General features: G+C 44.7%; 1 protein-coding gene across 1 annotated transcript in view; it reads right to left on the reverse strand.

The window, feature by feature from the left end:
• Nucleotides 1–18,416: 18,416 nt before the first annotated feature.
• JCAD (junctional cadherin 5 associated) overlaps nt 18,417–27,441 on the reverse strand; it is a 43,642-nt gene continuing 34,617 nt past the window's right edge. The window contains exon 5 of the mRNA XM_003786860.3: nt 18,417–19,637. Coding sequence (XP_003786908.1) covers nt 19,603–19,637 — 35 coding nt within the window. The 3' untranslated portion in view covers nt 18,417–19,602. The remainder of the gene's footprint in view (nt 19,638–27,441) is intronic.

Consider the following 27,441-nt stretch of genomic DNA (forward strand, 5'->3'; position numbering starts at 1 on the left):
CATCTATTAAAACATTCACTTGATTTTTGTTCTTGATTCTGTTAATGTGGTGTATCACGTTTATTCATTTGCATATGTCGAGCAATCCTTGGAATGACTCCCACTTGATCTTGGTGACTGATCTTTTTGATATGTTTTTGCTAGTATTTTGTTGAGAATTTTTGTCTTTAGGTTCAATGATGATATCAGCCTGTAGTTTTGCAGTATCTTTGTTTGGTTTGGGTATCAGAGTAATGCTGACCTTGTAGAATAAGTTTTACTTCCCTCCTTTTCAATTGTTCTGAAGAATTTAAGCAGGATTGGTGTTAGTTGCAGGGAGGGTAGAAAAGCCAGTTTGCCTCCCTGCCACCATTTTGGAAGCAGAAGCCCAATGCACAGAATTTCTCCTGCCTGTTGAGTTTGCCATGGTTCTCAGAGACGCTTTTGCATGTCATGACCACGGTCACACAGTACAGTGTTATGAAATCACCCAACGCTCAATCCAAACACCCACAAATTCTGATTTCATTGGCCTGGATAGGGCCACAGGCAGGATTACTTCCAAATGTGCCACCAGGGCTGAGAACCACTGACATATAGGATCACAAATGCTCTTCCAAATTATCCCCTTGAGAAAAGTGGGACATTTTATGGATAAAGAAACAGTTTCAGAAAGTGATATGACCCGCTTAAGATCATCTGCAGACTACTCATTAAATTTCTATCCAGAAACCACAACTTAATTGCTCCTTGGAGGAAAAATATAATGCTTTTGAGAGTGGACTCACAGTTCATACAGCATCTAGAGATAATGGGATTTCATCTTAGCCCCACAAAAATAAGGAAGGAGAACGATCAGAGTAGCTGGGGCCCACCTGCATGCTCCACGCATCATACTCAGATGAGCCTTCAGCAGGAAAAAGCATAACCTTCAGCCAATGGTTAATACATGTTTCAAGTGCATGGACATTTGTTCCATGTATCTTGGGGCTCTCCAGGAGGTTCACCCATCAGCAATTCATGCCTCATTTTTTTTTCTTATCTGGCATAAGACACAGGCTCCCTCCACCTTGGAGATTCTGCCTGTCCCATGGCTGCCCTCAGTCACTCACTGCCACCTTCTCCAAGGCTTTGCACCATCCCATGGCCCCAAAGCAAGCTGTCTAGTGCAGAGACTCGAACCACAGACTTGAACGGGAATTTCCTGTTTGGGACTTCCTGAGGCCCGCGGAGGACACTTGCACACTATTATGGGAATAATTTGGCGTTGAAGCAAGAAGACCCTGTGGTGCAACAAGACTTTCATGTGGCTTGGGGATCCTGCTTTATGAACAGGGGGATCTTTCCACAACTGCCTGAGGATGTTTGGGCCAGGCAACGCCACTCCAAGGATGGGAGAAAAAGAGTTAAACTGAGACAAACTTTCAGCTGTGGAGTGGTAAATAGATCACTCAAATTAATCTTGTCTGATTCATTTTCCTTTTTTTTAACTGGAAATCCTAGGGAATTCAGTTTTGCAAATGGCTTGTGTTTGCAGCTCACATTATATTTCTTTTCTTTTTTTTTTTTTTGGCTGGGGCCAGGTTTGAACCTGCCACATCTGGTATACGGGGCCGGCCACCCTACTTCTTTAGGCCATAGGTGTCACCCACTCACATTATATTTCTATGGGACAAGGCTGCTCCAGTAGACTAAGTGGCTTGTGTAACGTTGCTACCCTAGTTAGTGGCAGAGTGGGATTCAAGGCAGCAGCTCTGCTACCCAGCCCGACCTTGGAGCTGGGCAGGCACATGTGGTTCTGGATTACCCCTCACCCCCACCCCCAGCAAGTGCAAACATGAACATGCATCATTGTCTATACATGCAGCACACATACATGCACAGCGCACACAGCACACACAGTACACACAACTCTCAGGACGTGTACACGCAATAACCACCCAAGCAGTCTGAGTGACCTCACTGAGCACTTCCAGTAACCCGCCAGCAGGGGGAAGCATTGCAAAGGCTTTGCAGGACCAGCAAGTGACCTGCAGAGACAACAAGCCTGAGGACCCCTGTGCCAGGCATTATTCTTGCTGCTTCTAGCAATGAAGGAAATAGAAATCTCTCTTCAAGACTAAGAATCCTTCAAACACTCTCAAAATCTGGGGGTGGGAGTGGGGGTTAATCCAGAACTCACATTTGGCTGCCCAGCTCCGAGGCTGGGCTGGGTAGGAGAGCTGCTGCCTTGAATCCCACTCTGCCACTAACTAGAATTGCAATGACACACAAGCCACTTATTCTGTTAGAACAGCATCATCCCACTGAAACATAGTGTGACCTGAAAATGCAAGCCATTTGCAAAACTGAATTCTCTAGGAGTGCCAATTAAAAGAAGGAAAAGAAGCAGACGAGATTAATCTGAGTAATATACTTTATCAGCCCAATATATCAAAACAGTGCTTCAGTGTGCAATATAAAAGTATCAGGCTAGTTTCCATTCATTTTTTGTATGAAATCTTCTAATACAGGGTGTATTAGCCATTGTCACATGCAGCCAGAGGTTACTGAACAGCATCAAACTAGAGAATTGGTTCCCAGGCTTTGCAGGGTATTACAATCAATCTGTGAGCTATTAAAAAAAAAAAAATGTACTTGAAACAAAAACCAACAACAAATAGAGCGCCGGAGCCTACAATATTAATTCTACCCTGTCTGAAAGCTGGGAGTGGTTGCCAAAGAACCAAAGGCCAGTCTAACCCCCTTCCTCTCCCTTTTCCAGCTCCATCCGTCACCCCACATGTCCACACACACACAGAACGTGGGGGTACACAACACACGGACACACACAGAACACACAGACACATGCAGGAGTCTAAAGTTAGTTTCCACCAAGGTCCTTTCATTATAATACACAAAACAAAGGGAGAGAGAGGGAGAGAGGTGAGACAATCAGATTATCCTACCTCTCTTTGTAGGTGGACTCTGTGAGTCCCATGACTCTCACTGAGGTCCTTTGGGAGAAGCTCTGTCCTTTGTGTCCTCCTCTCCCCAGCAGATGCCAAGCCCGGGAAGGGCTCCCTTGTTGTCACTGTCCCTCCAGGCTTGTCAGAGCCCATTCCTTTGTCCCCTCCCTCCAGCCCCCACTCAAAGGCCTGGGATAGGGGTTGGCATGGAGGGTCTCAGGGCTCCTCACCTGTGGTCATTCCTGTTAGTGGACAGATCCCTGCTGATTGGCACAGACTGACAGCTTTCCTGAAGGGACATCTGGAGGCCACCAGCTGGCTCCAAAAACAGGTGTCCAGGTGTGTGGCTGTGCCAGCTTTAACGACTGCCACTTCCTTCAGGGAAATCAATGCCTGAGAGAAAACCCCATGAACTTTGGGCCCCTGAGACGAGAGAATAATAATGCAAAATCCATTGACATCACTTTTTGTTCTACAGAACTAGAAAACTAATTTTAAAAACAAACAAGTGGCTTGGCACCTGTGGCTCAAGTGGCTAAGGCACCAGCCACATACACCTAAGGTGGCGGATTTGAATCCAGCCCAGGCCGCCAAAACAACAATGACGGCTGCAACCAAAAAAATAGCCAGGCGTTATGGCAGGCACCTGTGGTCCCAGCTACTTGGGAGGCTGAGGCAGGAGACTCGCTTGAGCCCAGGAGTTGGAGGTTGCTGTGAGCTGTGATGCCAGGGCACTCTACCCAGGGGGATAGCTTGAGGGTCTGTCAAAAAAAACAAAAAACAAAAAACAAGCAAAGTAATTTCTAGTTAACCCCATCCATGTAGGGGAAGATAAATTTGGATAAAATATTCTCTTTAATTATTAACATGTAACATTTTTTTCTAGGTATTAGTGTCCCCCCTGCTGTGGCCTTAGAAATGTCTCTAACTTGACTGAGCTTCTGTCCTCTCAACTGCAAAATAAGAATAAAAATACCTGCTATACCTGGCATACAAGATTATTGTAAAAACTGGATAAAGAAACCTTAGCTGAAAGTTGTCAGGGACTGTAATGAGTATGAGATTTTTTCCCTGGGCTCATGAGCTAAAAGGGAACTGGCCAGTTTCATGGGTGACAGTACAAGACACGAGACTCCTGGGTCAGAGCTAACAGAAATTGTTACTCACAGCAACAGCAGCAGCCAGAGTCTCAGCATTTTCTTGCATGAGATCTCTAGACCCCAGCGTACCACCACAGGGCAAGGTGAAAAGGCCAGATAAGACTTGTATACAGGCAGGAATCTTGAGTTTAGGAAACTTACCTATTTTTTTTTTTTCAGAATTGGTAGTAGACCCACCTGAACTTTACCCTGAAGAGAGACATTATCTTTATTCTATTATGCAATAAACAAACCTGCTGTTTCCTCTGGAGGGGGACTCTGACTCCCTCTTCCCAGTCCTCTTCTTCTACAAACATCCTTGGAAAGCTAGCCCCAAACAAAAGCAGTCAGGGCCTCTCTTGGCAAAACAGGCAGGAAGGTAAGAGACCCATAGAGAATTGTCTCCCTGCAAAAGCACTATTTACAATGTAAGTGCTACGCATGTGTAAGGTATTTTAACCTCATGTATTCTGACACTGTAAGGTGGGAGGGGACAAAAGCCACACCATCGTGTCACTCTGAGGATATGGAGTTGAGGCTTAAGAAGGGTATTTTCCCAAACCACAACAGCTATTTGATGACTAGCCATGTCTAATACCAAGAACAACCAGACCCTAGGCGAGTGATTTTCAACTGGTATACCACAAAAATTTTTAAAGATCATTATTTCAATTAATTTTCAAAAGAAGTTCAGGGCAGTGCCTGTGGCTCAAAAGAGTAGGGCGCCAGCCCCATATGCCGGAGGTGGTGGGTTCAAACCCAGCCCTGGCCAAAAAAATAAAAAAAAAGTTCAAAACACAGCAAATATATTCTTTTTTTAACCCTTTTTCTTGATCGAGATAATTTAAATGTGTGCTACAAAAGTTTAACCATAGGTTCAAGTGTGCTGTGAGATAAAAAGGGTTGGAAAACATTGCTCTAGACCTGGGCTATTTCTACCACGTCACTGCCTGGATGATCGCTAATGTCCTTCAAGCCTCATTCAACCCCACTACAGTTAGCAGATCCTGGCATGCCATGAGCATGGAGTGATCCCTGCCGTCAGCTGTGGTTTCCAAGGCTCATTTGTGAGCAGGTGATGTGTGGGCTAAATAACTGGGCTTTGTTCTGGGTCCAGACTTCTATGGTGGCTCCAACTTGCCAAACTGGGGGTCGATAGGAGGCACCCACAGGCAAGTGGGACTCTTCAAGTGGCCAAGGGAGGAGAGGTTCTTTCTGTACAAGAAAGGGGGCCAGGCTCAAATGGTATGTGGCCTGGGGACTGAGGTTTCTCTGTGGTTCAGCAAGTGTCAACAGGGGTCCTTGTCCTGCAGGGACTCTCTATACTCCTCTGGAGGTGGGCACATATAGGGCCACCTGTTCCTCACTGTCCCCCTCCTTGGGTTTGTGCATGGTGTGATCCTTCCCTGTTCACCAGGGTGACTGCTGGTCCACATCGCTGGAGCAATTGTGCTAGCCAATGCCAGGCCCTTCCCGTGTATCATCTTATTTACTTGTCATAACAATCCTTTCCACGGGTGACACACCAGCATCACACCATAAGTGACAAAGCACCTACTCACTGCAGAGCCCTGTCCAGCTCCAAGGCCCAGATGTCCTTCCAAAAGAGTGTTGTGAGTCACCTCTACATTTTCACAATAAATCAGGAGTCCCGGAACAAGAGCCCCTGAAAGCCTTTCATGCCAGCCTGTTGCAGCAAAATAAATCAAACCAGAATCACAGATAAACAGGTCTGTGGATTCTGTTTCTAAGAAAAACAGCCAGCCTTTGCCACAACCTGCCTGCCCTGGGGCGCTCCCTGAGCAAATCCATCCTTGGCGTGAACGCACGCTGCCCTCTGGTGGGGAAACGTCGACAGGACGCCTCTTCTGTTCGCAAGGCAGGAGCAGAGGCGGCTGTGAGTGGCCGCAGAGAGCCCAGCATTTTCCGTTCCTAAAAAAATGAGCCACTTTCCAGCAGCCTCGCCCATACAAATGACAAGAGCTCCCCCAGCTCCATGAGAATGGCCCAAGCACTGTGTGCTTCCGAGGTGGGCCAGCCACCTTCTGCAGGCTCCGTTCCACAGGCAGAGATTTTTTTCCCCCTGAAAGTGGCTTTTATTCACCATTTATTACAGTCTGTCCCCCCAACGGCTAAGGATAAGTCCTGATACTTGACGGGATTTTAAACTTGGATTCCATAAGCCTCCGATATAGTCCCCGTTCTCTCATGTCGTCATTTCTTTAGAAATCAAATACATATTTCCCAAGAAATCCATGTGATTTCAGAGCTTGGATCTTGAAGTGAGTGCCCCCCGCCCCAGAGATTGGTAGATATGCCCTGAGCAGGGCCTATCAAAGAAACCTGCCCCAAACGACTACCTTTTATCTTCATAAGATCTTTGCTTTCCACTATACGGGATTTCATGGTCCATGCAATGGGTCTGTGACTGGAGACTTCTCTGGATGGAAAGAGAAACGGAACCCTTTTGAGCACCATCCCTTGGATGAATCCAAACTTAACACAGACCATCTATTTTAAATGAAATAAGAATGTTTCCAGGTTTAACTTATTTTTCTTCATAGTACAACCTTACAGATGTGGGACATATCTGAACCAGATGTAAGATAGGCACAATTATAGCTCTGACCCAGAATCCTCTGAGAGTAACAGACCTTTATAATAACGACAGTCATTTAAAGGTTTTGGTATAAATCATGCAGCCCAATATTGGCGCAGCTCTGACATAATGTTCTGTCGAAGTTCACGTGTCCAGGTCCTCCCAAAGACAACAGTGAAAACTCTTCTGACAAATTCTATTCATTCGTCCATAGTTGAGGACCACAAAGGCAGATTCTATGGCAAAATTACGAAGCCATCAGAATGAATCTTTCCAGGCCCTGTTCTTAACATTTCTTCTTCTTTTTACAATATCATAAAGTTTCTTTCTTTTTTTTTTTTTTTGCTTTCTAACTTTTTAGACTGAAACTTTCTAAGAAACTGTTCTATTTCTGCAAAACAAATTAACCCCCTCCCCCATTAGCAGTTTGAAAAGAACACTGAACATATATTATTTCACGCTGTTTCTGTGGGTCAGCATGGAAGAGTGGCTGAGCTTGGTGGTCTCTGGTGACATTGCATTCAAGATGTCAGTGGCAGTCATTTTAGCATTGTGATTCCTAACCCCTGGGCGAGGGAGTGAAGCTTCATCTGTATTTATAGCCGCTCCTATGGCTTGCATCATTGCCTGACCTCCGCCTGCTGTCAGACCCCTCCCACTCCCATCATCACCAGGTCTGAGGAAAAATTGTCTTCCATGAAACTGATCCCTGGTGCCCAAATGGTTGGGGACTACTGCTTTAAAGGCTCCACTGGGCCTGGAAGAGCCACTTCATCTTTCATTTCTACAGCTGGCAAAGTGTTGGTCTGGAGGCCTCAGTTCCCCCATATTCTCCAGGAGGCTACTTGAGTGCCCTAAGGACATGGCAGCTGGCCTTCCTCAGAGTCTGGTGTCTAAGAGATCAAATTAGTATTTTATGGTCTAAGTTCAAAATTCACGTACCATAATTTTTGCAATATGCTAGCTGGTTAGAAAGTTCAGCCTTTTTTTTTTAACACTAGAGGAAATTGAACAGGAATATGAATGCTTTAGAGCAAGGATCTTTGGATCCACTCCGGCAACCATATGTCCACTCACTTTCAGAAGCCTTTTAAGAATAAAAGCCAAAAAATAAAAAATAAACAAAGAATAAAAGCCAAACTCTTCTCTCCTATTAAAACTGAAAATAATCCAACATCAGTTCTGTACACAAGTTCATCGAGTGGTCAGATTTCAGAATGCGTTTCAGTCATGAGTTAGGTCAACCAGCGTTGGGTTTTATCTCTAATTGTAATAAAAGGCATGGCCCCATATTGAAAGAATTGTAGGCTATAGCAGAGAGGAAGGGGAATCTTTGAGGTCGCCTTCTGCTGACTTATATGGTAGGTCAGATTTGAGGGCAAAACTAGACTGGACCTTTTAACAGTGAATGCATTAGAGGGGGCTGTGTGTGTGCTACATCCTTGATTGATCTACCTGGTCCAGGCACATCAGGAGGATGAAGGGCCTGGCCCAGGCTGTGCACGTGGGAGGAGGAGCCTCAACAGGCTGGTGATGCAGGAGGTGTCCACCTGCTCATGCCCCGCCCACACCTTCCCTAAAAATCAGGCACCAGACTCTCTCTGCCTTGCTAAGTCACTTCTCTCCCCCACAATTCCCTTACCCATTCAGAATCCCAACTACCCCATCTTAATCCATGAGGTTCCTACCCCATACACCATCTGCGGGATCTATTTCCATTTACAGCCCCTTTCTCCTTCTTTTTTAACCCTTTGTCTTTTTTTTTTTCATGCAATTGTTTCTTCTTATTTTATTTTATTTTTTTTTTTTTTGAGACAGTTTCACTATGTTGCCCTTGGTAGAGTGCCATGGTGTCACAGCTCACAGCAACCTCAAACTCTTGGGCTTAAGTGATTTTCTTGCTTCAGTCTCCCAAGAAGCTGGGACTACAGGCACCTACCTGTATATGCCTGGCTATTATTGTTGTAGTTGTCATTGTTGTTTGGTGGGCCTGGGCTGGATTCGAACCTGCCAGCTCTGGTGCATGTGCCTGGTGCCCTAGCTGCTGAGCTACAGGCACCAAGACATGCAATCATTTCTTTCAGTAATACAAATAAATAATCCATCCATACCTATGTGCCCATAATCCCAATTCCAAAGATAATTATTGTTAATATTTTGGTGAAAACATTTCCAGGTCTGTCCTAAACTTTTGCTGTACTAAGTTGTTGACTTCGCACTCTACCAAGATAAAACAGAGGATCTAGTGCACTCTGCCTCTCCTTTTGTCTGACATTTGAATGTTTGTGTTCTTCCTTCAAAAAAGATATTTATTGGTAATCTATGTCATTGAGATGTAGCAGGAAAGGTCCTATGGATTAATGAGATGGATACAATCCAAATGCTCCATGATGCTGTCACCTAGGAGGAGGGACAGTGACATTTGACACTGTAAGTATACTCCAGTGGAAACTTTATAGTGCCCGGAAGGTGAAGCCTGACCCAAAATTACCTAATTTCACCTGGCTGGGTCAGGGAAGTTACTGTGGAACCTGAGGCTCAGCCTGAGACTCAAGGACAGACATTGTCAGGGCAGAAAGAGGCTAATGTCATGTGCCCAGCACTCAGAAAGCATGAGGGGAGAGCTAGGACTGGTCTCAAACTGTCAAGAGTTGAATGCCGGGCACACGACATCAATGTCTCTTTTTCTTCTAACACACTCTAGCCATTGGCACACACCCCAGAGTTTGACAGCCACAGAGCTAGTGCCCCCACTGCTGGGGTGGAATGGTCCTGTGGAGTCTTCCAGAACAGCCCTGCAGGGGAAGCCCTGGGAAGTGTGTTTGTGGAATCTTGGGAAAGCAAACAAATGAAGGTTACTGTATTCCATCATCTGTACAGGGACACTTGAAATTGGGGTGCACTTAGAGTCAAAGACAAGCGATGATTTCATTGACAAGTCTTTTCTTCATTAGGATGAAGTGAAAACAATGGTGGGTCTTCTAGATGTGCTGAAATATAGTCATTGGCTTCCCCCAAGGGTCCCCCAGCCTCTCCTCTGTCATCAAAAAGACCCATCAGGGGGCACACATTCTTACCATGCCCGTCAGAATATTTGCTGCCATGTCGATTTATAGCACATGAATTTTTGTTGCCTGCCGCAACTTTTGCCTTGACATCTTTAATCACTTTCTTACAGCTCCCATCTCATGTTTGCCTTTAGTTAAAAAGTCTGACCCCTCAGATTAAAGAGTTTCCCTAGGGTGCATCTTTGTCATTAGCAGGTACAAATAAAAATCTCAATAACGAGGAAAGCAGGTGCAAAATCCTTCCCCAGCAGCTGAATGATGAAGCCGAAAGGCAAACTATTCCAAGGCAAAATCTGATATCTGAACAGAGAGGTCATTGGGTTCCTGTGTTAATACAAGGGTAGTGGCTGTACACAGGGTCCATCAGGGGCAGGAAGCCAGTGACATAGGCTCTTCCTGGGGACTTTCTGTCCAGGATGCGGGAGGCTATCTGCTTTGTCCTTCTCTGGAGTGGACCCACCCACAAGTCTCCCTTCTCCCAGCCACCCTGGAGACAGTGTGGACCTCCGTGTAGACCGCACAGGGCCTTCAGCCTCTCCCTCTGCAGAAGGTGGGAAGAATCTTCATGGCAGAACAGGACAGGATGGACAAGGTCCGTTGTCTCCACACCCCAGAAACTTGGCCTTTGTACCCTTTTGTTTGCCACTCACCTCTCCTTATGTATCCCTGTTGGGGACAGCAAATACCACTGCTGGGACCCAGTCATTTTCTCCACTAGAAGGGGCCCTCCTTGGCACACCCAGGTTTGTGCTCAGCAGACCCTGAGACTGGACAGCAAAGGCAGCTGCTCACAGCTGGCCCTTGTGGCCTTGTGGCTCCTCTCTAGTTGGACTTAGGGCACTATTAAAACCCTTCTTTTTCTCACGAGCAGTATGTCTTGTCTTTGGTGATATAAAATCTTCAGTGCTGCCTGTAAAGTTCTCATCACACCAACTTTCATGGAGACCCAGGCAACCCACCGACTGCTGAGTGTTAGTGCCGGTAAACATCCTTCTTCCCTGGGCTAATCCTGCTGGGAGTTTAAGTGTGGCTGAAGCTGTTGGTTGCCACTCTTTATTAATAACAGAACTTTAATTTTATTTCAGAACTATAATGGTGCCCAGTTAAATGGACTACATTTCCCAGAGTCCCTTGCAACTAGTTTGACCATGTGATTAAGTTCTTGTAACTGGAATACAGTCCTCCCTTGGTATTTGGGGGGATGGGTTCTTGGACCCCCGTGGATAATAAAATCCACACATACTCAAGTCCTTTATATGAAATGATATGGTATTTGCATATAACCTACACACCTCCTCACATGTACTTTCAATTATCTCTAGATTACTTATAATATGTAATACAATGTAAATGCTGTGTTGTTATACCATATTTTTAATTGTTGCATTGTTATTTTGTATTTTTTCCAACATATGTTTGATCTGTGGCTTGTTGAATCTGTGGATACAGAATCTGGGCTCCAGAGGACTATCTATGCAGGAAAGTGTAGAACTTCCTAGAAATAAATCTCTTTAAAGGAAGATAACTCACCAGGGAGAATTTATCCTCCAGCCAGCTACCTGGAAGGTATCTAAGATGGTTGGCACTCTCGCAGCCATCTTGGGCCATGAGGTAACCTAGAGGATGGCGTCATTATGTGAAAATGCTGAAACACAAAGATACAAGAGCCCTGAGACACACAAGATCTGTGAACCCTGGATACCACACTTCAATTCTCCTTTGAAGTGTGAGAGACATAAGCTTCCATCTTACTCAAGCAAGTGTTGTTTCCAATTTGGGGCATAGGCAGCTGAACCTGATAAATGTACTGAGTATTGTAAACATGTCACCTCTGAATTTCCTGACTAAACAGAGATCATTCTCTTCTCCTGTGATGTGAGCAGCAAACTAAGATGAATAGCATGGACTCCAAGTTTAGCAGAAGCAGGTTTGAATCCCTCTGAGCTTCTAGCTAAATGCTACAAGCAATTATTAAGCCTCCGTGTACCTGTTTTCTCTCCTGTAAAATGATATGCATTAAATGAATTAATGCACATAACATACCTGGCATGCTGTAAGGACTCAATGATGTTAGTTTCCTTTTCTTCTCCTCACCCACGTGTTAAACATGCCATTTTATTTTACTTTTTTATTTATTTTTGTTTGTTTTATGGTCTCCCTTTGTGTGGGGTACAGAGTCTCACTCCATCATCCAGGATAGAACTGAATGGCGTCACAGCAACCTCAAACTAGCTCACAGCAACCTCAAACTCCTGTGTTCAAGGGATCCTCCCGCCTCAGCCCCCTGACTAGCTGGAACTATAGATACCTGCCACCATGCCCCGCTAATTTTTCTATTTTTAGTAGAGACGAGGTCTGACTCTTGCTTGGGCTGGTCTTAAACTACTAAGCTCAAGCAAGCCACCTGACTCAGCCTCTCAGAGTGCTAAGACTACAGGCATGAGCCACTGCACCCAGTCTGAACATTTTATTTTAAATACTTGGAAGCAATTCAAGATACAAGGTGAATATCCCTTATCTGAAAGGCTTGGACCAGAAGTATTTTGACTGTTTTTTGGAATGTTTGCACATATATGAGATATCTTTGGGATAAGACCCGAGTTTAAACATAAAACTCATTTCTATTTCATATACACGTTACACACATAGCCTGAAGATAATTTTATATATTGTTAATAATATTGTGCACTCATCATATGTGGCCACGTGTATAATTTTCCATTAGCGGCCACCATTTTATTGGTGGATTTTGGAGGATTTGGAATTAGGGCTGCTCAACCTACAGATGCACATTTCATAGCAGCTGATGCTGCACATTTGATAGCAAGCTGATGCTGCTATCATAACCTGAGAAATATGCTGGTAGGGTTAAGCTAGGTAAAAATACCCACAGTTAATACAATAGGAAGCTCGGGGCACAGGGAAGTAGTCAAGAGAAAGAATATCAGAGTCTCTAGAACAAACAAAGTGATCCCCAACCTTTTTTGGTACCAGAGACTGATTTCATGGAAGACAATTTTTCCACTGAAGGTGGGAGGGGCATTAGAGTCTCATAAGGAGCGTGCAATCTAGGTCCCTTGCAGATCAATTTAGAGTAGGGCTCATGTTCCTGAGAACGCAATGCAGCTGCTGATCTGACAGGTGCTCAGGCGGTGATGAGAGTGATGGGGAGTGGCTATAAATACAGATGAAGCTTTGTTCTCTCACCCACCACTCACCTCCTGCCATTCACCTTGGTTCCTATCAGACCATGGATAGGTAGGTACTGGTCCGTGGCCTGGGGGTTGGGCACTGTAGCTCTAACTTACGGAAGAGTTGGGCTGTCCAACAGAAACCCATTGGACCTGTGGGAGCTGACACTTAGATTTCCATGCAGTTGTCCCCCAAACTCTGAATAATGCAGGTCCTGACAGCTTTTCTAGCTTACTACCTGGGGGGAAATTTGGGAGGAGGGTTGGGCTGGTGAGGCTGGAAGCTGAAAGGTTGGTTTAGACACAAGTATCTCAGAACCGACGTAAGTGTATGTAAAGGGATTCAAGCAGCCAAACTCTGAGAAAAGCAGTCTGTGTGGGCCACTGCAGATTAATGCCTTGGGCTGACTGCCCAGTTCATAAACACCCTAGTGCCCTTCCCTGACATAAGAAAAATATCGGGAGAATTCAATATCATCAGTCCTGCGGCTGTATGTAGCAATACGAGGAGATGGGGGAGGATGCCTGATAAGTTGCTGGAGTAGGGAAGAAGACCACCCTGATGGGAGCAAGCATGGCAGGACTCCCACCCTGGCTGTGGCCCAGCAGTGCAGCCATCGTTTTCAATTATTTTACTCTCAGACCCTTCTAGCAGGACAAAAGACCCCACGGACTTCTGGGTTTGCCAAATCAACTGTTATATAATCTTAGAGTTGGAAGAAACCAGCGAATTCCCTTCCCTCCCGTCTCCACTTACGAAGTGAAGTATTCCTGAGAAGGTAGCCCAGGTCACAACTGGCTAATGGCAAAGCCAGACCCGGGATGAGGTCCCCCAGTCCCCAGGTTGTGCATTCCCCCTTCCAGCACTAATGGGGTAAAGGGATTTCTCGTTCAGCTACATTTTAATATGTGCATTCAATTACCAACCAACTGGAGGATAATCCTGCCTTCAAAACCTGCCTCGGAAAGTGATCTGAAATTTCAGACTACCTGGAGGGCCCTGGGAGACCCAGACACATGGGGCCAAGGAAGAAAGAAGGGAAAGAGCCTGTGGTCCCAGCTACTTGGAAGCCAATGCAGGGGGATCACTTGAGCCCAGCAGTTCGAGACCAGCCTGAGCAACAGAGTGAGAGCCTGTCTCTTAAAAAAAGAAAGGAAGGAAGGAGAAAAACAGCATAAACAAGGCAACAGGAGAGAGAGGAAGCCCATGTTGGAAAGGGGGTCCACATTTTTTAAAAACTCAGAAGCAACAGCTCTAGAAGTTTATTGATCTGCTGGAAAGAAATAAGAAATTGAGAGCAGGATGGTGTCTCTCCATCTGCTTCCAGAACTGCTATGCTGCAAGCAATTAGGGGGAGCCCTACACTAAGACCTGGACGTTGCACCCCAAATCCTTGCAGATAAGTCATTTCTCCCATGATGCATGAGTCTAGCTTTGTTCTCTGCACTGAACACCTACATCACACCAGGGGCTTGTTATACACAGAAGGACCTCCATAGGTGACCACCTCCATACACCAAGCACCTCAAGTTGACATGATTTTCGTAGACTGGATGTGCACCACATATACGTATCAGCACATAGGCCTGGTTCCTTATGTTGGCCACCTGTGTATGTTGACCAGTTTGCTATAGTCCCTTGGTGGTCACCTTACAGAGGTTCTACTCTATTTGATTCTCGTGTTCAAGCAGTAGGAGAGGAAGGGGAGGCCACACAGGCCAGGGATGAGACATATGCAAGACCCCATGTTCAGTCACGGAGCTAAAAGTCACACCCAGTCCCTGCACTAACTCTAGGTCTCTTTCCAGCACGTTGGCAAGGGTTCGGGAGACGCAAGCAGGAGCTTGAACTTGTAGGTAATACCCAGTGGGGACCAGTGATGCGGGAACTCCGGGGGTCACCTGTCCATGCCATGTGAGCCTCTCACCGAGCAGCCTGCTGTCCTCTGGGGACCAGCCTTTAGGGATGATGGCACAGCATGGGCACCCACCGCCAAAGACAAGGGACGCAGGTGCTCTCGTGCAAAGTCTTTGTCTGGAACAGGTGCGTCGCCGAGTGGGCCAGCCGCCACCCTGAAGCAGTGAGGGTGTTTACCTCGTGCAGAGAAAGACAAGAGCTCCCGGGAGGCATTGGTCTGTGTTTCGCTGGGGTTCCAGCGGCTACTTTATTCTTTATTATTCTTCACCTACCCTCACTCCTCATCACCTGAAGGTCCCTACACTGCCTGATCGGGGGGTGATGACCACGGCTGGCAACCGGCCAGTACTGATTGTGTCTTTCTCAGATCCTTTCTACCTCCCTTGGGTATTTAACGGTGATCAAAGAAAAGGATGAGCAGATACAGAGTTTCCGTGGGGTTTCAGGGCTGTGTCTTCACCAAATTTTAGGAAAAAAGAAAAAGGAAAGAAAAAACTTTTTTTTTTCCTTTGGAGATGTTTCTTCTTAGCTTCTCTGGCAGGCCTGTGTTGTGAGGGCTCACATTTCAGCTGACCCAGGTGGAGAGTACTTGGTTGGTTTTTATAATCTGGAGGTTACTGCTTTTCTTTGTGGCTGGGACATATGGTTTTCATTTCTGTTTTCTGCCATAGTCCTCTCAACTTGAACTTGCCTTTGTCTCTGGCTTGCTCTGTGACCGTGAACGTCACGCAGCTTGGCTCTGCGGTAGGGCAGAGGTACACGGAGGTAGCCGAGAGCCCCAGCTGGGCCTGGCTTCCGTATGGGGCAGGCTCCTCCTTACTCCTTACTCAGGGAGTTGGGAGGGAATTCTGGACAATCCGGGCTTGCCTTTGGGTTTGAGTCTCAATCAGTGGGCAGAGACTGTGGAACAAGGCCCTCCTTGTCCTCTGCTGTGTCACAAATGTGACAGGAGCTCTTGAAAATCAAAGCCAGAAATCTGTGCGCACTCTGGCCACCTCCCCGCACTGCCAAGGAACCCAAGGACTGTTTCAACAGGCAGGTTGCTAGACCATGTCGACCTTTTCAAGAGGCCTTGAGCAGAATTTATAGTTGTAACCACTCCCTTTTTCTTTCTTGCCAACAGAATATGCAGGCTAGAGGCCAATCCTCCTTTAATGTTATATCATCTCCCCCTTCTTTGCTTGGTGGGTCCCAGAGTGGACCAACCCACACTCCTAGAAAACGACCTCCCACCATGCAGACTCTTAAAGGTCATTGGAACATGTCTCTTAAATCCTGTCCTGAGCTGCAACTCTCCTCCCACAAAACAGATGTAGAGAATCAGCAATTAAAGAAAATGCATAAGTCCCCTGGGCCTGCAATGGCTTTGGCTTAAGAAACACACTCCCACCCCACGTCCCATCTCTCAAGGTTCATCTCCCCCGCACGCATGCATCTTGCCTGAACAACGCTCCCCCAGACAAAAGTAACTGCCTATAAGAACTTAGGAGATCTGAAATGTTTCTCTAAGCTCAAACATTTACAGAGCGACAGAGAAGAGAATTCTGCCGCACCGGCCATTTTGCAAGAGATGTTGACTTGACATTGAATTGTGCATCACTTAATCATTTTAAACAAACAACAAAAATAGCCCAAACCCCCAAGCATACTCATTGGCGGGGAGGGGGGCACGGGATGAAATAATAGGTTAATGCTTTCTTCCATTGTTCCCTTCTGCTCAGAGCAGGGACTCGGTGGTTTGCACAGATCACCTTCATCATTATTCTGAAGCCCACGTGAATTAAAACCTCAACCTCCAATTGTAGTAAGGAAACCAGGAGGTGGAAGAGCGGATTCGTGGTTTAGGGGCCTTTACGAAAGAAGTTCAAGTAGTTACCCGCATGGAAATAATTCTGCAGATCCAAGAAGGGGCTGGCTGCATCTTTAGGGAGGAGAGGACTTTATTAGTTTGCAGAATCAGGAACTTGACCAAACAGGTATTTGGTTTTCAGTCATTCAGAAATTTTCTTCAAAGACAGGCAATTTGAGTCACATTACTTTCATTCCCCCTCCCCTTTCTGCAGATCAAGAAATACCAACATATTTCATAGGTCATACCTCATGTAATTTTTAGTCCAAATGGTCAAAATTAGAACTTTTCGTTTTATAAGCTCCAAATTATTCCACACACACAGTAAATTATGTGTTTGAGGAAAACAGGGACAAATACAAAACCTAAACACCTTTTCTCTCTGGCCACAAAACAATCACGGAGTTGTATGTATCTGAGAAATACAAATGATAGAAGAACCAGTAGGGTTCGATTCAAAGCCTCTGGAAAGGTGAATTTTCATCACTTTTTGATCATTGTTTGATAAACAATGTTTATCTCAGACTATGTAAGTTTAAAAGTCCATTTTTTGAGTTAAATTTTGAAAGCCACCTTTTTCTTCCCCAGAGAGATTCACATGTAAGCCTGAAAGCAGAACAATTTCAGTTGAAGTATAAATAATAATAATTTTGACTACATTTAGAAATTTCGGAAAGATAGGATACGATAATTTAAAGCAAAACAGTAAAGCATCATATTTTGGTTTGAGAGATACATAGGTGTGGCAATTTTTTTTCTTCTGAGGAATAAGGTCATATTTCATTCATTTGATGACCCAGGTCTTTTAGACGGGATCAGCAAAATTGAAGGGGAAGTCAGGAAAGAGTTAATAGACACGTACACGTACGTGTACATTTACGTGTGTGTATGTACTTGTATGTATGTATAACACACACACATCTACTTGCTTGCATTGGCATTTATTTAAAGAGAGAAGCAGGACCCTCCCCCCATAGCAAAGGCCTCCAGGTGGCTCAGCCCTCATCAGTAAGACCAGAGGACTTGACGGGTTCAAAGACTAAAACAGAGCGATTGACCTCTTCCCCACTAAACCCATCCTGGGAAGAGACTTGGCCCGGCTCACTGCTGCTGGAAAAAATTTGAACCTACAAGAACTCTTCCCAGGAGCCGAGGTCCGGCAAGAGGTGACTCTGAGTCATAGGTGAAAACCCAAACTGCTGATAAGTGAATTTGAAAAGATTTGTCAGGGCTACTTAGATTCTGTTTTGTTTATTACAGTCCAAAAACACATGAAGCTCTTATGAAATAAAATCATATGGTACAGATAAGAGCGGGCTGTGAAAGCCCGGTTGTTTTAGGGCCAGAGGACAGGTCACCAACCACGGTTCACAGTTTAGGAATTTGAAATGTCTAAAAATAGAGAAGGTGGTTTCTCAAAAAGAAAACAAAGGTGTGGGGAGGGGAATAGAGGGAGAAAAAAGGACAGAAAGAAGGAAAGGAGAGAGGGAGGAAGGAGATAAGAAACTCTTCAGGAAATGTTAGTTAATAAGAAAACCTTATTTAGAAAGAAACAATAAATGCAGGGAAAAAAATGCATACATTTTGTGCAGGTTAATGCAATATTAAACACAGAATACATAGGCCTCAGATTATTTTTGTAATGGCATACATATATAATGTCCCCAAACACTTTTAAAAAATACTCAGAGATGACTTCGGATCATTCTAGATAAAAATACGTGTTTCTTTAAAGGGGTGGGGGGAGGGGAGAAAAGGCCGGTCTGGGGGCAGGTCGCCACAGACATACAAAGATAAAACTATGCTTTTTGGTAATTCTAGTTGATGTGGTAGCAAAAGCTATCGTGAAGATGTTGGCTGGTTTTGAGAGGGTTATTTTCAAATATAACCTTATAGCTACATCTGTACAAAAATCGTTCTGGGACGTTGATCTTATGAACCCTGTGATAACGTCCGTGTTGACAATTTTCGAAGGTGAAATGAAAGGTAACAGCATGGCATCAGCTTTAAAGCAAAAGTGAACCCCCTCTGGGTTCCTCTCACACAAAGGGATTACAGACTCTTAAATAAAATCATACTTCCTTAAAAATCTGCCACCTAACAACTGTTTACATCATAGAAAAATAGCATTTTTGTAAAAAGAAATATAGTTACTTTGTTAAAATGGTCTATTGGAACCCAGCATTTTGCTTTTCGTATAAAGAATTTCTAAATACCCATAGAGAAAATAAAGATAGGTCATACTGAGTGCAAAGCAGACAATGGCATGTTTGCAAACAATCAAAGTTCTCCATCGCCAGATAAATAATACTCTTAGTATATTACAGTACAGGTTTAAATTTGTAGGAACTTCCAAGGTATTGCTTTTATTCTCTGATAGCAAGTTGCTTATAAGGAAAGTTACTCCTGGCAGAAGGCCAAATTGATTAGAAATGGGATATATATATATTCATTCACATTTCCCCCAAACTGAAAGTGTGCCTGGGTCCCAAACCCCTTACAGCGAGCCCAGGCCACAGGCAAAGGGGAATCGATAACATTCACCGTCCTTTCAGAAATCACTCACTCCATCCTCCACGTTGAAGGTCGCACACAGAACCAGAGCCATACAAACTAGTTACCAGCTTGGCCCCATCCATCAGTAAGGAGCGTTTCTGTGAAAACTCTTTTCTAATTAGAGGCATTAAATCTTCATGCTATAAAAACAGATGGTTTCAACGGACGATGGCTTGATCTCCAGCAAGCAATTCTGTATGGATGGCAAGGTTCCTAGTGGCAGTGGGACAGGACGAGTCACCGCACTGAAAAACAACGGCTTTCAGCTTCTCCGTGGGCAAGTTGGGCGAATAGACTAAACCAGAGATTCCTCCGTTGACAAACAAAAGAGGTCCCAAGTGTCACCGGCGTTTCGTCATACCCTCTCCACTCTGCTAGGGTCGTATGAATCTGTAAAGAAAGAAGAAGAAGAAAAAAAAACAGAAAAGAAATTAGTGCTATGTTCAACGGGTCTGTTTTCTGTTTCATCCCCAGACCAGAAATAAATGTGTTTAGGGAGCAAAACCCACAAGTATATAAAAGTTAATTTTCAGACATTTCAACAATCTTGTTTTCGCGAAAGAGTAAGAAACCATTGCGAAAAGGCTGTTTTCAAGGAACGTGTATGGTCATTACCCAAACACAGATGGGAAAATCTGAGTTGCTCGTGATTTCGATGGCCTCTTTTCTGCTTGTGGTGGAACGTAATTAACTCTAGATGCCCTGGTTCTAAACTGGCGGGCTGTGCTTGGCTGACACTACGGGGGATTTCTTTTCTTTCTTTCTCTTTCTCTCTTCTTCTCTCTCTTTTTTCCTGTTGTGAATCCCAACTCTAACGAAAGCTTGCTTCTTACAAGGGGTGTCCAAGCTTTTTCCTTCTCTGCCACACTGAAAGGAGTTGTCTTGGGCCACCCACTAAACACACAACTAATAATGAAAGCTGATGGGCACAAAGAAGGTCTGTGCATGATTTTCATAATATCTGACACTCCGGTTAAGCCAAACAGGTCTCGCATAATTTGCCTGTGGCCCAGAAGCCACTGGCTGGACAGCCCTGCCAGAATGTGTATGTCTGTGGCCAAAGGCTGTCCCTTGAAGGTGGGGGGGGGAGCCTGGCTGGACAAGAGAAGTCCTGTCTCCCATAACTACCATGTTTCCCTGAAAATAAGACATTGTCTTATACTTATTTTTTCTCAAGATGATACACTAGGGCTTATTTTCAGGGGATGTCTTATTTTTGTTAAGTATAATACAACAATCTACATTTATCCAAATACAGTTAAGTCATCTTCTTCTGGGTCCTGACCGAGGGAGCTGACCTTGTTGGTGGGGCTGGTGCTAGTGATGCGTGAACTCCTTTCCCCTAGCCATTTGCACATGTGCAATAGGATGCCTGAGACCACGGTTACCACATGCCAATGGCTCGGAGAAAGGAGCTGTGGCACATAAAAGGTATTCCAGTCTTCCTCACTACTCAGTGCCAAAATGCATGGTGTGGCTACGGAGATACACTGCATAGCCACACCCATCACTAGGTCTTATTATTGGGGTAGGGCTTATATTTAACAAATGCATAGACATCCTGCTAGGGCTTACTTTTTTGGTAGGTCTTATTTGGGGGGAAACAAGGTACTGCCAGCAAGTGGCCCAGGGCTGGCTGCACACCTGTTAGCGCAAGGCTTCTAGAACCTTCTGGCCACCATACTGACCCATTCTATTGCCTGCACTGGAGAACCCCCAATCTGGGCCCAGATGACTTAGATTTCCAAACCAAGACATTGTACAAAACAGCAATAGCCCTATTCTCATTTCCTCAAAAAAAGTTAAAAACAGAACTACAATGTGACCCATTAATCCCACAACTGGGTATATAGTGAAAGGAAAGGAAATCAGTTTGGAAGCGACATCTGCACCACCTGTTCCCTGCAGCGTCATTCCCAGTAGCCAGGCCTGGAAACAACCCCACCACCTAGTATCCATAAACGGACGAAGGGATGAACAAACTGTCAGAACGTTATTCAGCCTTTAAAAATAAGAAAATCCTGTCCATTTACAAAACAGGTGAAATGTATGGATATTACGACAAATGAAATAAGCCAGGCATAGGAAGACAGAGACTGCATGATGTCAGTTACAAGTGGAAACTTTAAAAAAAAGAAAGAAAAATCTGAATGCACAGCGAACAGCAAGTAGAACGGTGGTTACCAGGGGCGAGGTGGGGAAAAGGGGAGATAGGAGTCAAAGGGTAGAAACCTTCAGCTATAAGACGAGTACGTCCTGGCGACTTAATGTACAGTGTGACTACAGTGAACAGTGCTGTATTTTACACCCGGAATTTGCTAAGAGAGTAGATCTCAAGAGTTGTCACCGAAAACTCACGATAATGGTGATTACGTCAGGCGACACGTATGTCAATTAGCTTGACTGTGGTACTCATTTCCAAACAGATGTGTGTACAGAACATCATGGTTTTAAATATGTCTAATTTTTATTTGTCATTCGTATCTCCATAAAGTTGGGGGGAAAGCAAGGCTCAGCGTAGTGCAAAAAGGCGATTCGTTAAAAAGAAAACAAATCTGGAATTGGACAAGTACTACTTTCAAATTAGTATTGAATACTTGGGATGCTTGCTTTTCCATTCTTTTTTTGAGACAGAGTCTATGTTGCTGGCGGAAGAGTGACGTGGTGCCACAGCTTATAGCAACCTCCAACTCTTGGGCTTAGGCAATTCTCTTGCCTCAGCCTCCCAAGTAGCTGGGACTACAGGCACCCGCCACAATGCTTGGATATTTTTTGTTGCAGTTGTCGTTGTTGTTTAGCAGGTCTGGGCCGAGTTTGAACTCACCAGCCCCAGTGTTGCAGCCCGCACTGTAACCATTGTGCTACAGGCGCTGAGCTTGTTTTTCCATTCTGGAGATACAGGCCCACATGAGAGGAAAAGCACAAATTCAAGAAAGGGGGCAGGAGGGTGGGGAGAAAGGGGCTCAGTCAGCTCCCACTTAACAGGTACAATGTAAGGGTGAACGGCATACCTCCTGGGGAAAGGCTTAACTATATAACTCAGTCTTTTCCTAACAATCGCAAACAACGTAACCTAATCACATGTACCCTTATATTCATCTGAAATTCAAAAAAAAATTTCCGGAATAATGCTAAATCACACGCACACGAAAATGTGGAAAGATGGTACAATTTGACAGAAGACAGTTGCAAAACTATCTTTTCTGAAATCCACCTGGCATCTGGGCATTACACAGTCTGCGGAGACGCCGATCTCTCCAGCAGGAAAAGCTTTCCCCACACCCTCCCGGCTCCTTCATAACTTGGCCCAGATGTTTTTATGATACAACGGGTACTATGACTGCGGTGGCCAAGACAGTGTTTACAGCACGTTGAGTCAGAGGGGACAACCCAGACGGGACAGCGTCTGCATTTAGGAAAAGGAGCTTGCTCCTGCTTGAAATTGATCAACAGCACCCAGGGCCGATCTGGCTGAAAGGCAACAGAGTTCACATTTTATACTTAATGCCACCCGTGGAACCACGAGCCATTCCCCGCTGAGCCTTGCGTTTCTGTCCTCAGCCTCATGGTGTGCAGATTCTGAGAGTCGTCTTGTGTGCAATCAACAGTGCCTTTTCTTCACTGACAATGACATGGGGTCACTAATGGACCAGAATGTGTAAAGGTCACACTTCCAGCTCGTGGGAGGCCTGGAAGAGGCTGAGCATCTATTAAGCCTCAAATTAATCACCAGGGACTTGAACAGTCCTCTCGGTGCCACGCCCAGCAGAGAGACCTCCGCAGAGTGAACCCGCTGCCCACAACCCCGCAGTTGAAACAGAGGGACTCAGACACGGGAAGCCAGGGAGAAAATCCTGCAGAACTGGCTCTTCAGCCCGAGGATGGTCTAGGTCCAATAAAAATATGGCTCATATTGCAAGGGTACTTGTCAAATCTATGAAGTATAGAGTATAAATGTCTTAAGACAATAATTAAGTAAATGAGGTGAAGGCTATCTTAATCAGTTTGATGTAAGCATTCCTAATTGTATATAAAATCAGCACATTGTACCCTACAAAGGCATCAATGCATACACGATGTATGTGTTTATGACTTAATATAAAAAATGAACACAAATCTGGAAGATGATGCTGAAACCATTAAAAAAAATACGTGAGCCACATGTTTTAAATTTTCTAGTAGCCAAATTAAAAACAAAAGGAAACCGGTGACATTGATATTAATGTTTTACTTCATGAAATATATGTGAAATATCATTTCAACATGTAATCGACATAAAAATTATTGAGCTGCACCAGATTCCTTTTTTGTACAAAGTCCTTGGAATCGGTATTTTACACACCCGGCATATCTCAATGAGCTACAGTTTAAGTGCTCAGTAGCCACAGGTGACAAGGGGCTACGGTACCGGACAGCAGAGGTCTCCAGGGTACAGTGATTACTCAGAGTATTTATTTGCAATCCTTCGTCCTGTGGGCTCTAGTTCAGCTCCTGACAACCCGCTGAGGCCTGCCCCTACTGGGTACTTCCTGTATTAATACCCTGGAACGCTAATGTCCTTGAAGACATGTTAACTTCTGGCCTTCTAATGGCACTTCTAGAGTCACTAGACCTTCCCAGATTCCCCCAACTTTGAGCCTCAAGCAGATCTCTCCTCTGTTTTTCCCTGGCAGAATATTAATACAGTTTGCACAGAGGCTGATAGAACTGAGAGGGTCTGTATCATGTCTGGGCTGTGGCTACACGTCTGCCATGGAACAGGACCAGAGATGGGATTCTGAGACCTAAATTAGTTCGTTTGTTTTTTTTTTAAATCATAGCTGTGTACATCAATGCAATCATGGGTTACAATGTGCTGGTTTTATATATAATTTGAAATATTTTCATCAAACTGGTTAACACAGCCTTCATGGCATTTTCTTAGTTATTGTGTTAAGACATTTATATTCTACATTTAGTAAATTTCGCATGTACCCTTGTAAGATGCACCATAGGTGCGGCCCCATCGATTACCCTCCCCTAAATTAGTTTTAAGCCACTGATTTCTTAGAGCCACAAAAGACCACTAAAAAGACGTAAAGTGAAGGGACCAACTTCATGATATGATCAGTACAACACAGCACAGATAGTGAGGTCCAACAGGGTGTGGAGGTCTGGGGGGCTAAGGATGTACACGGCATGACCTTATTTTATAGTTCCAGAACAGAATCTGGTTTAAGTGGGCTGTGACTTCAGGAGCAATGAGGTGATTCCAGCACACGGGGACAGGGGTGGGTAGGGTAGGAATGAGGAGTCTTAGTGGCTGGACCTGGTGGTCCTAGCACTTTGGGAAGCTGACACAGGTAGATTGCTTAAGCTCAGGAATTTGAGACCAGCCTAAGCAAGAGCGAGACCCTGTCTTTACTAAAAGCAAAAAAATCAGCCAGGTGTTATAGTGAGTGCCTGTAGTCCCAGCTGCTCAGGAGGCTGAGGCAGGAGGATCGCTTGAGCCCAAGAGTTTGAGGTTGCTGTGAGCTGTGATGCCCCAGCACTCTACCAGATCAACCGAGTGAGACTCCGTCTCAAAAGCCCCATGGTTTATCAGTAACACATTGACAAGGCTTTATTCTACTTTGTGAAGAAACAGTGAGTGGAAAAGCAGACATGTCAAAAGTTTTACCACCTCAACTAATAGGGCCTCTGTTCCTCTCAAAACAACTAGCGTTGAATATGAGGCCTGGTGTCCACCTGACGAAAGGCTGGCTCATGGAGGGCCACCTATGCAGACCAAATCTAAGACAGTGTCCCCAACAGTGCCCTGCTCTCCAGTTAGCCACATGCCGCATGATGACATTTCAGTCAACAACAGACCACACATACCACAATGGGCCCATTAGATCATAATGGAGCTGAAAAAGTCCTGTCCCCTAGGAACCCCACACTAGCTATCCCTTGCTGTCAGCACACTGTACCACAGTGGCCTTCTGATTACCTTAGTGCAGCCTCAAGTCTACAATTGTGTACAGGCACGTCCTAGGCCTTCCCGGTCACTCACCACCCACCCACTCACCCACAGCAACTTCCAAGGGCCCTGTATGGACATATCACTTTTTATCTTTTATACCGTGTTTTTACTGTAATGTTTCTATGTTTAGATATATTTAGGTACACACTGTTGTGTTACAGTGGCCTGTATACCCTTAATATTCCCTTGACGTATGGTGACACTTTGTACAGGTGTGCAGAGGGCAACGGGCTCCACCATTGAATCTGGGTAAATCCACTCTATGATGTTCAGACAGTGATGGGATCACAGAACGACACGTTTCTCACGGCACATCCCATCATTAAGCGATGCGTGCCTGTACTTGGGAATGCCTGGGGTCGCTGTCAACTTGAGTAGCCCTCTGCCTGCAGATTTTTGGCCATTTTGCTGTGTATTAACAAACGCATCAGATGGGGGGGGAATTAAAATTCCTAGTGGTTGGCAACTATAGCTAAAAAAAATTTAAAGATCACAAGGGAGATTTTTTTTTTTTTTTGCAGTTTTTGTCCGGGGGGCCAGGCTTGAACCTGGCACCCCTGGTATATGGGGCTGGCGCCCTACCCCTTGAGCCACAGGCGCCACCCCAACAAGGGAGATATTTTTAAGGGCTAGCTAAAATAAAAAATTGCCATTATCTGTGTGTTTTTAGATACCTTCTGGACTCCATCCACATGTCAAATGCTCAAGCTAAAAACTGACGGTGTGGTTTACTGAACTAGAAATCCTATTTTACCAAATAATCCCTGAAAAAAGGTATCCATGCACTGAGAGAAAGAAATATTTACAAACTGGTGCTTTATTATAATAGGATTTGTCTTATTTTAAAATCCTTACAATTCTCAGAAAGCAGCAGGACTGATAAAAACATTACGATTTGACAGATGAGGAAACTTGCTTTAGAAGCCTATGCCATGTTTTAGCTGGTCCTTAAAACACAGGGGGCATATTTGGGGGACGTGTGAGGAGCTAGAAAGCAATCACCTGAACCCTACAAAAAGAAGAAAATCCCAACAGCTCAAAATACAGGCCAGGCCAGGTGACACTTTTCTACCATAGTGGCAAAGGTTCCAGACTCACACTATTCTCTTCCTCAACAAAGACCTGCCTTGTAACCTCAGAGGACCCACGAGAGCCCCGGCAGGTGGATCGTTTCGATCGTGGACTTTGCATAAGGAACAGAGGATCACTGGCTAATGACCCCAAGACTCAAACCAGGGCATCTGTGGGGAAATTTAAGAAGACTCAAGTAGATGTTTTTGTTTACTGCACACTTCTGGATCATTCCAGCAGAAACAACGGTTTGTTTCCAGTTATTTCTAAAGTCTTGGATTGCGAAACAGAAAATAAAAAGGAGTGGGAGGAGTAGAACCACCTGTTGGAAGCATCATAGGAAGAAGGGTGGGTCCTGCTCTGGAAGGAGTGGCTCCCACTTAGGGGGCAGTTTTCCCTTACTGTGAAAAGAACTCTGTGAAAAGGACCTGGCCTGAATGATGGAAGGGCCTTTATAATGTGGACCTTTTGATGTTTATTTCCATTCTTCTTTTAATCATTTCTAGGATACATACTATATTTGCCATATATAACGCATATCTTTTGGGCCCAAATTTCTGAGGGGAAATTTAAGGATATGCATTATACACAGGTCATACTAATTCCATATATATGTTTAAATTCTTTTATTTATGCTTATGCCTTAAAAGTGTAACTCTAGAGGCAGGTGGATGGCTTGAGCTCAGGAGTTCAAGACCAGCCTGAGCAAAAGTGCCAGCTGTTGTGGAGGGCACCTATAGTCTCAGATACTTGGGAGGCTGAGGCAAGAGATCACTTGAGAGCACGAGTCTGAGGTTGCTGTGAGCTGTGATGCTATGGCACTCTACCAAGGGCGACAAAGTGAGACTCTGTCTCAAAAAAACAAAAAAGATTAAAAAAATAGTGTAACTCTAGAAAGCAAATAATGATATTCATACGCAAAATATGCAGGTCATTATGAAACTTTTGAGATACATAAAAATCAAGAACCATAAAATTTGCATGGGGCCCTCCCAGCAACACCAATAAGCCAAGCAGTTGAAATCTGCATGTGTCATTCAGGACACTGTCGACCGTGTTTCTTGGATATGAAATAATGGACCATAACGGTCTGTCTCAAAACTTTCATAGTGACCCACA

Source organism: Otolemur garnettii, unplaced genomic scaffold (genome assembly GCF_000181295.1).
Source record: "Otolemur garnettii isolate 467f Iridium unplaced genomic scaffold, OtoGar3 scaffold00019, whole genome shotgun sequence".
Classification (NCBI taxonomy): domain Eukaryota; kingdom Metazoa; phylum Chordata; class Mammalia; order Primates; family Galagidae; genus Otolemur; species Otolemur garnettii.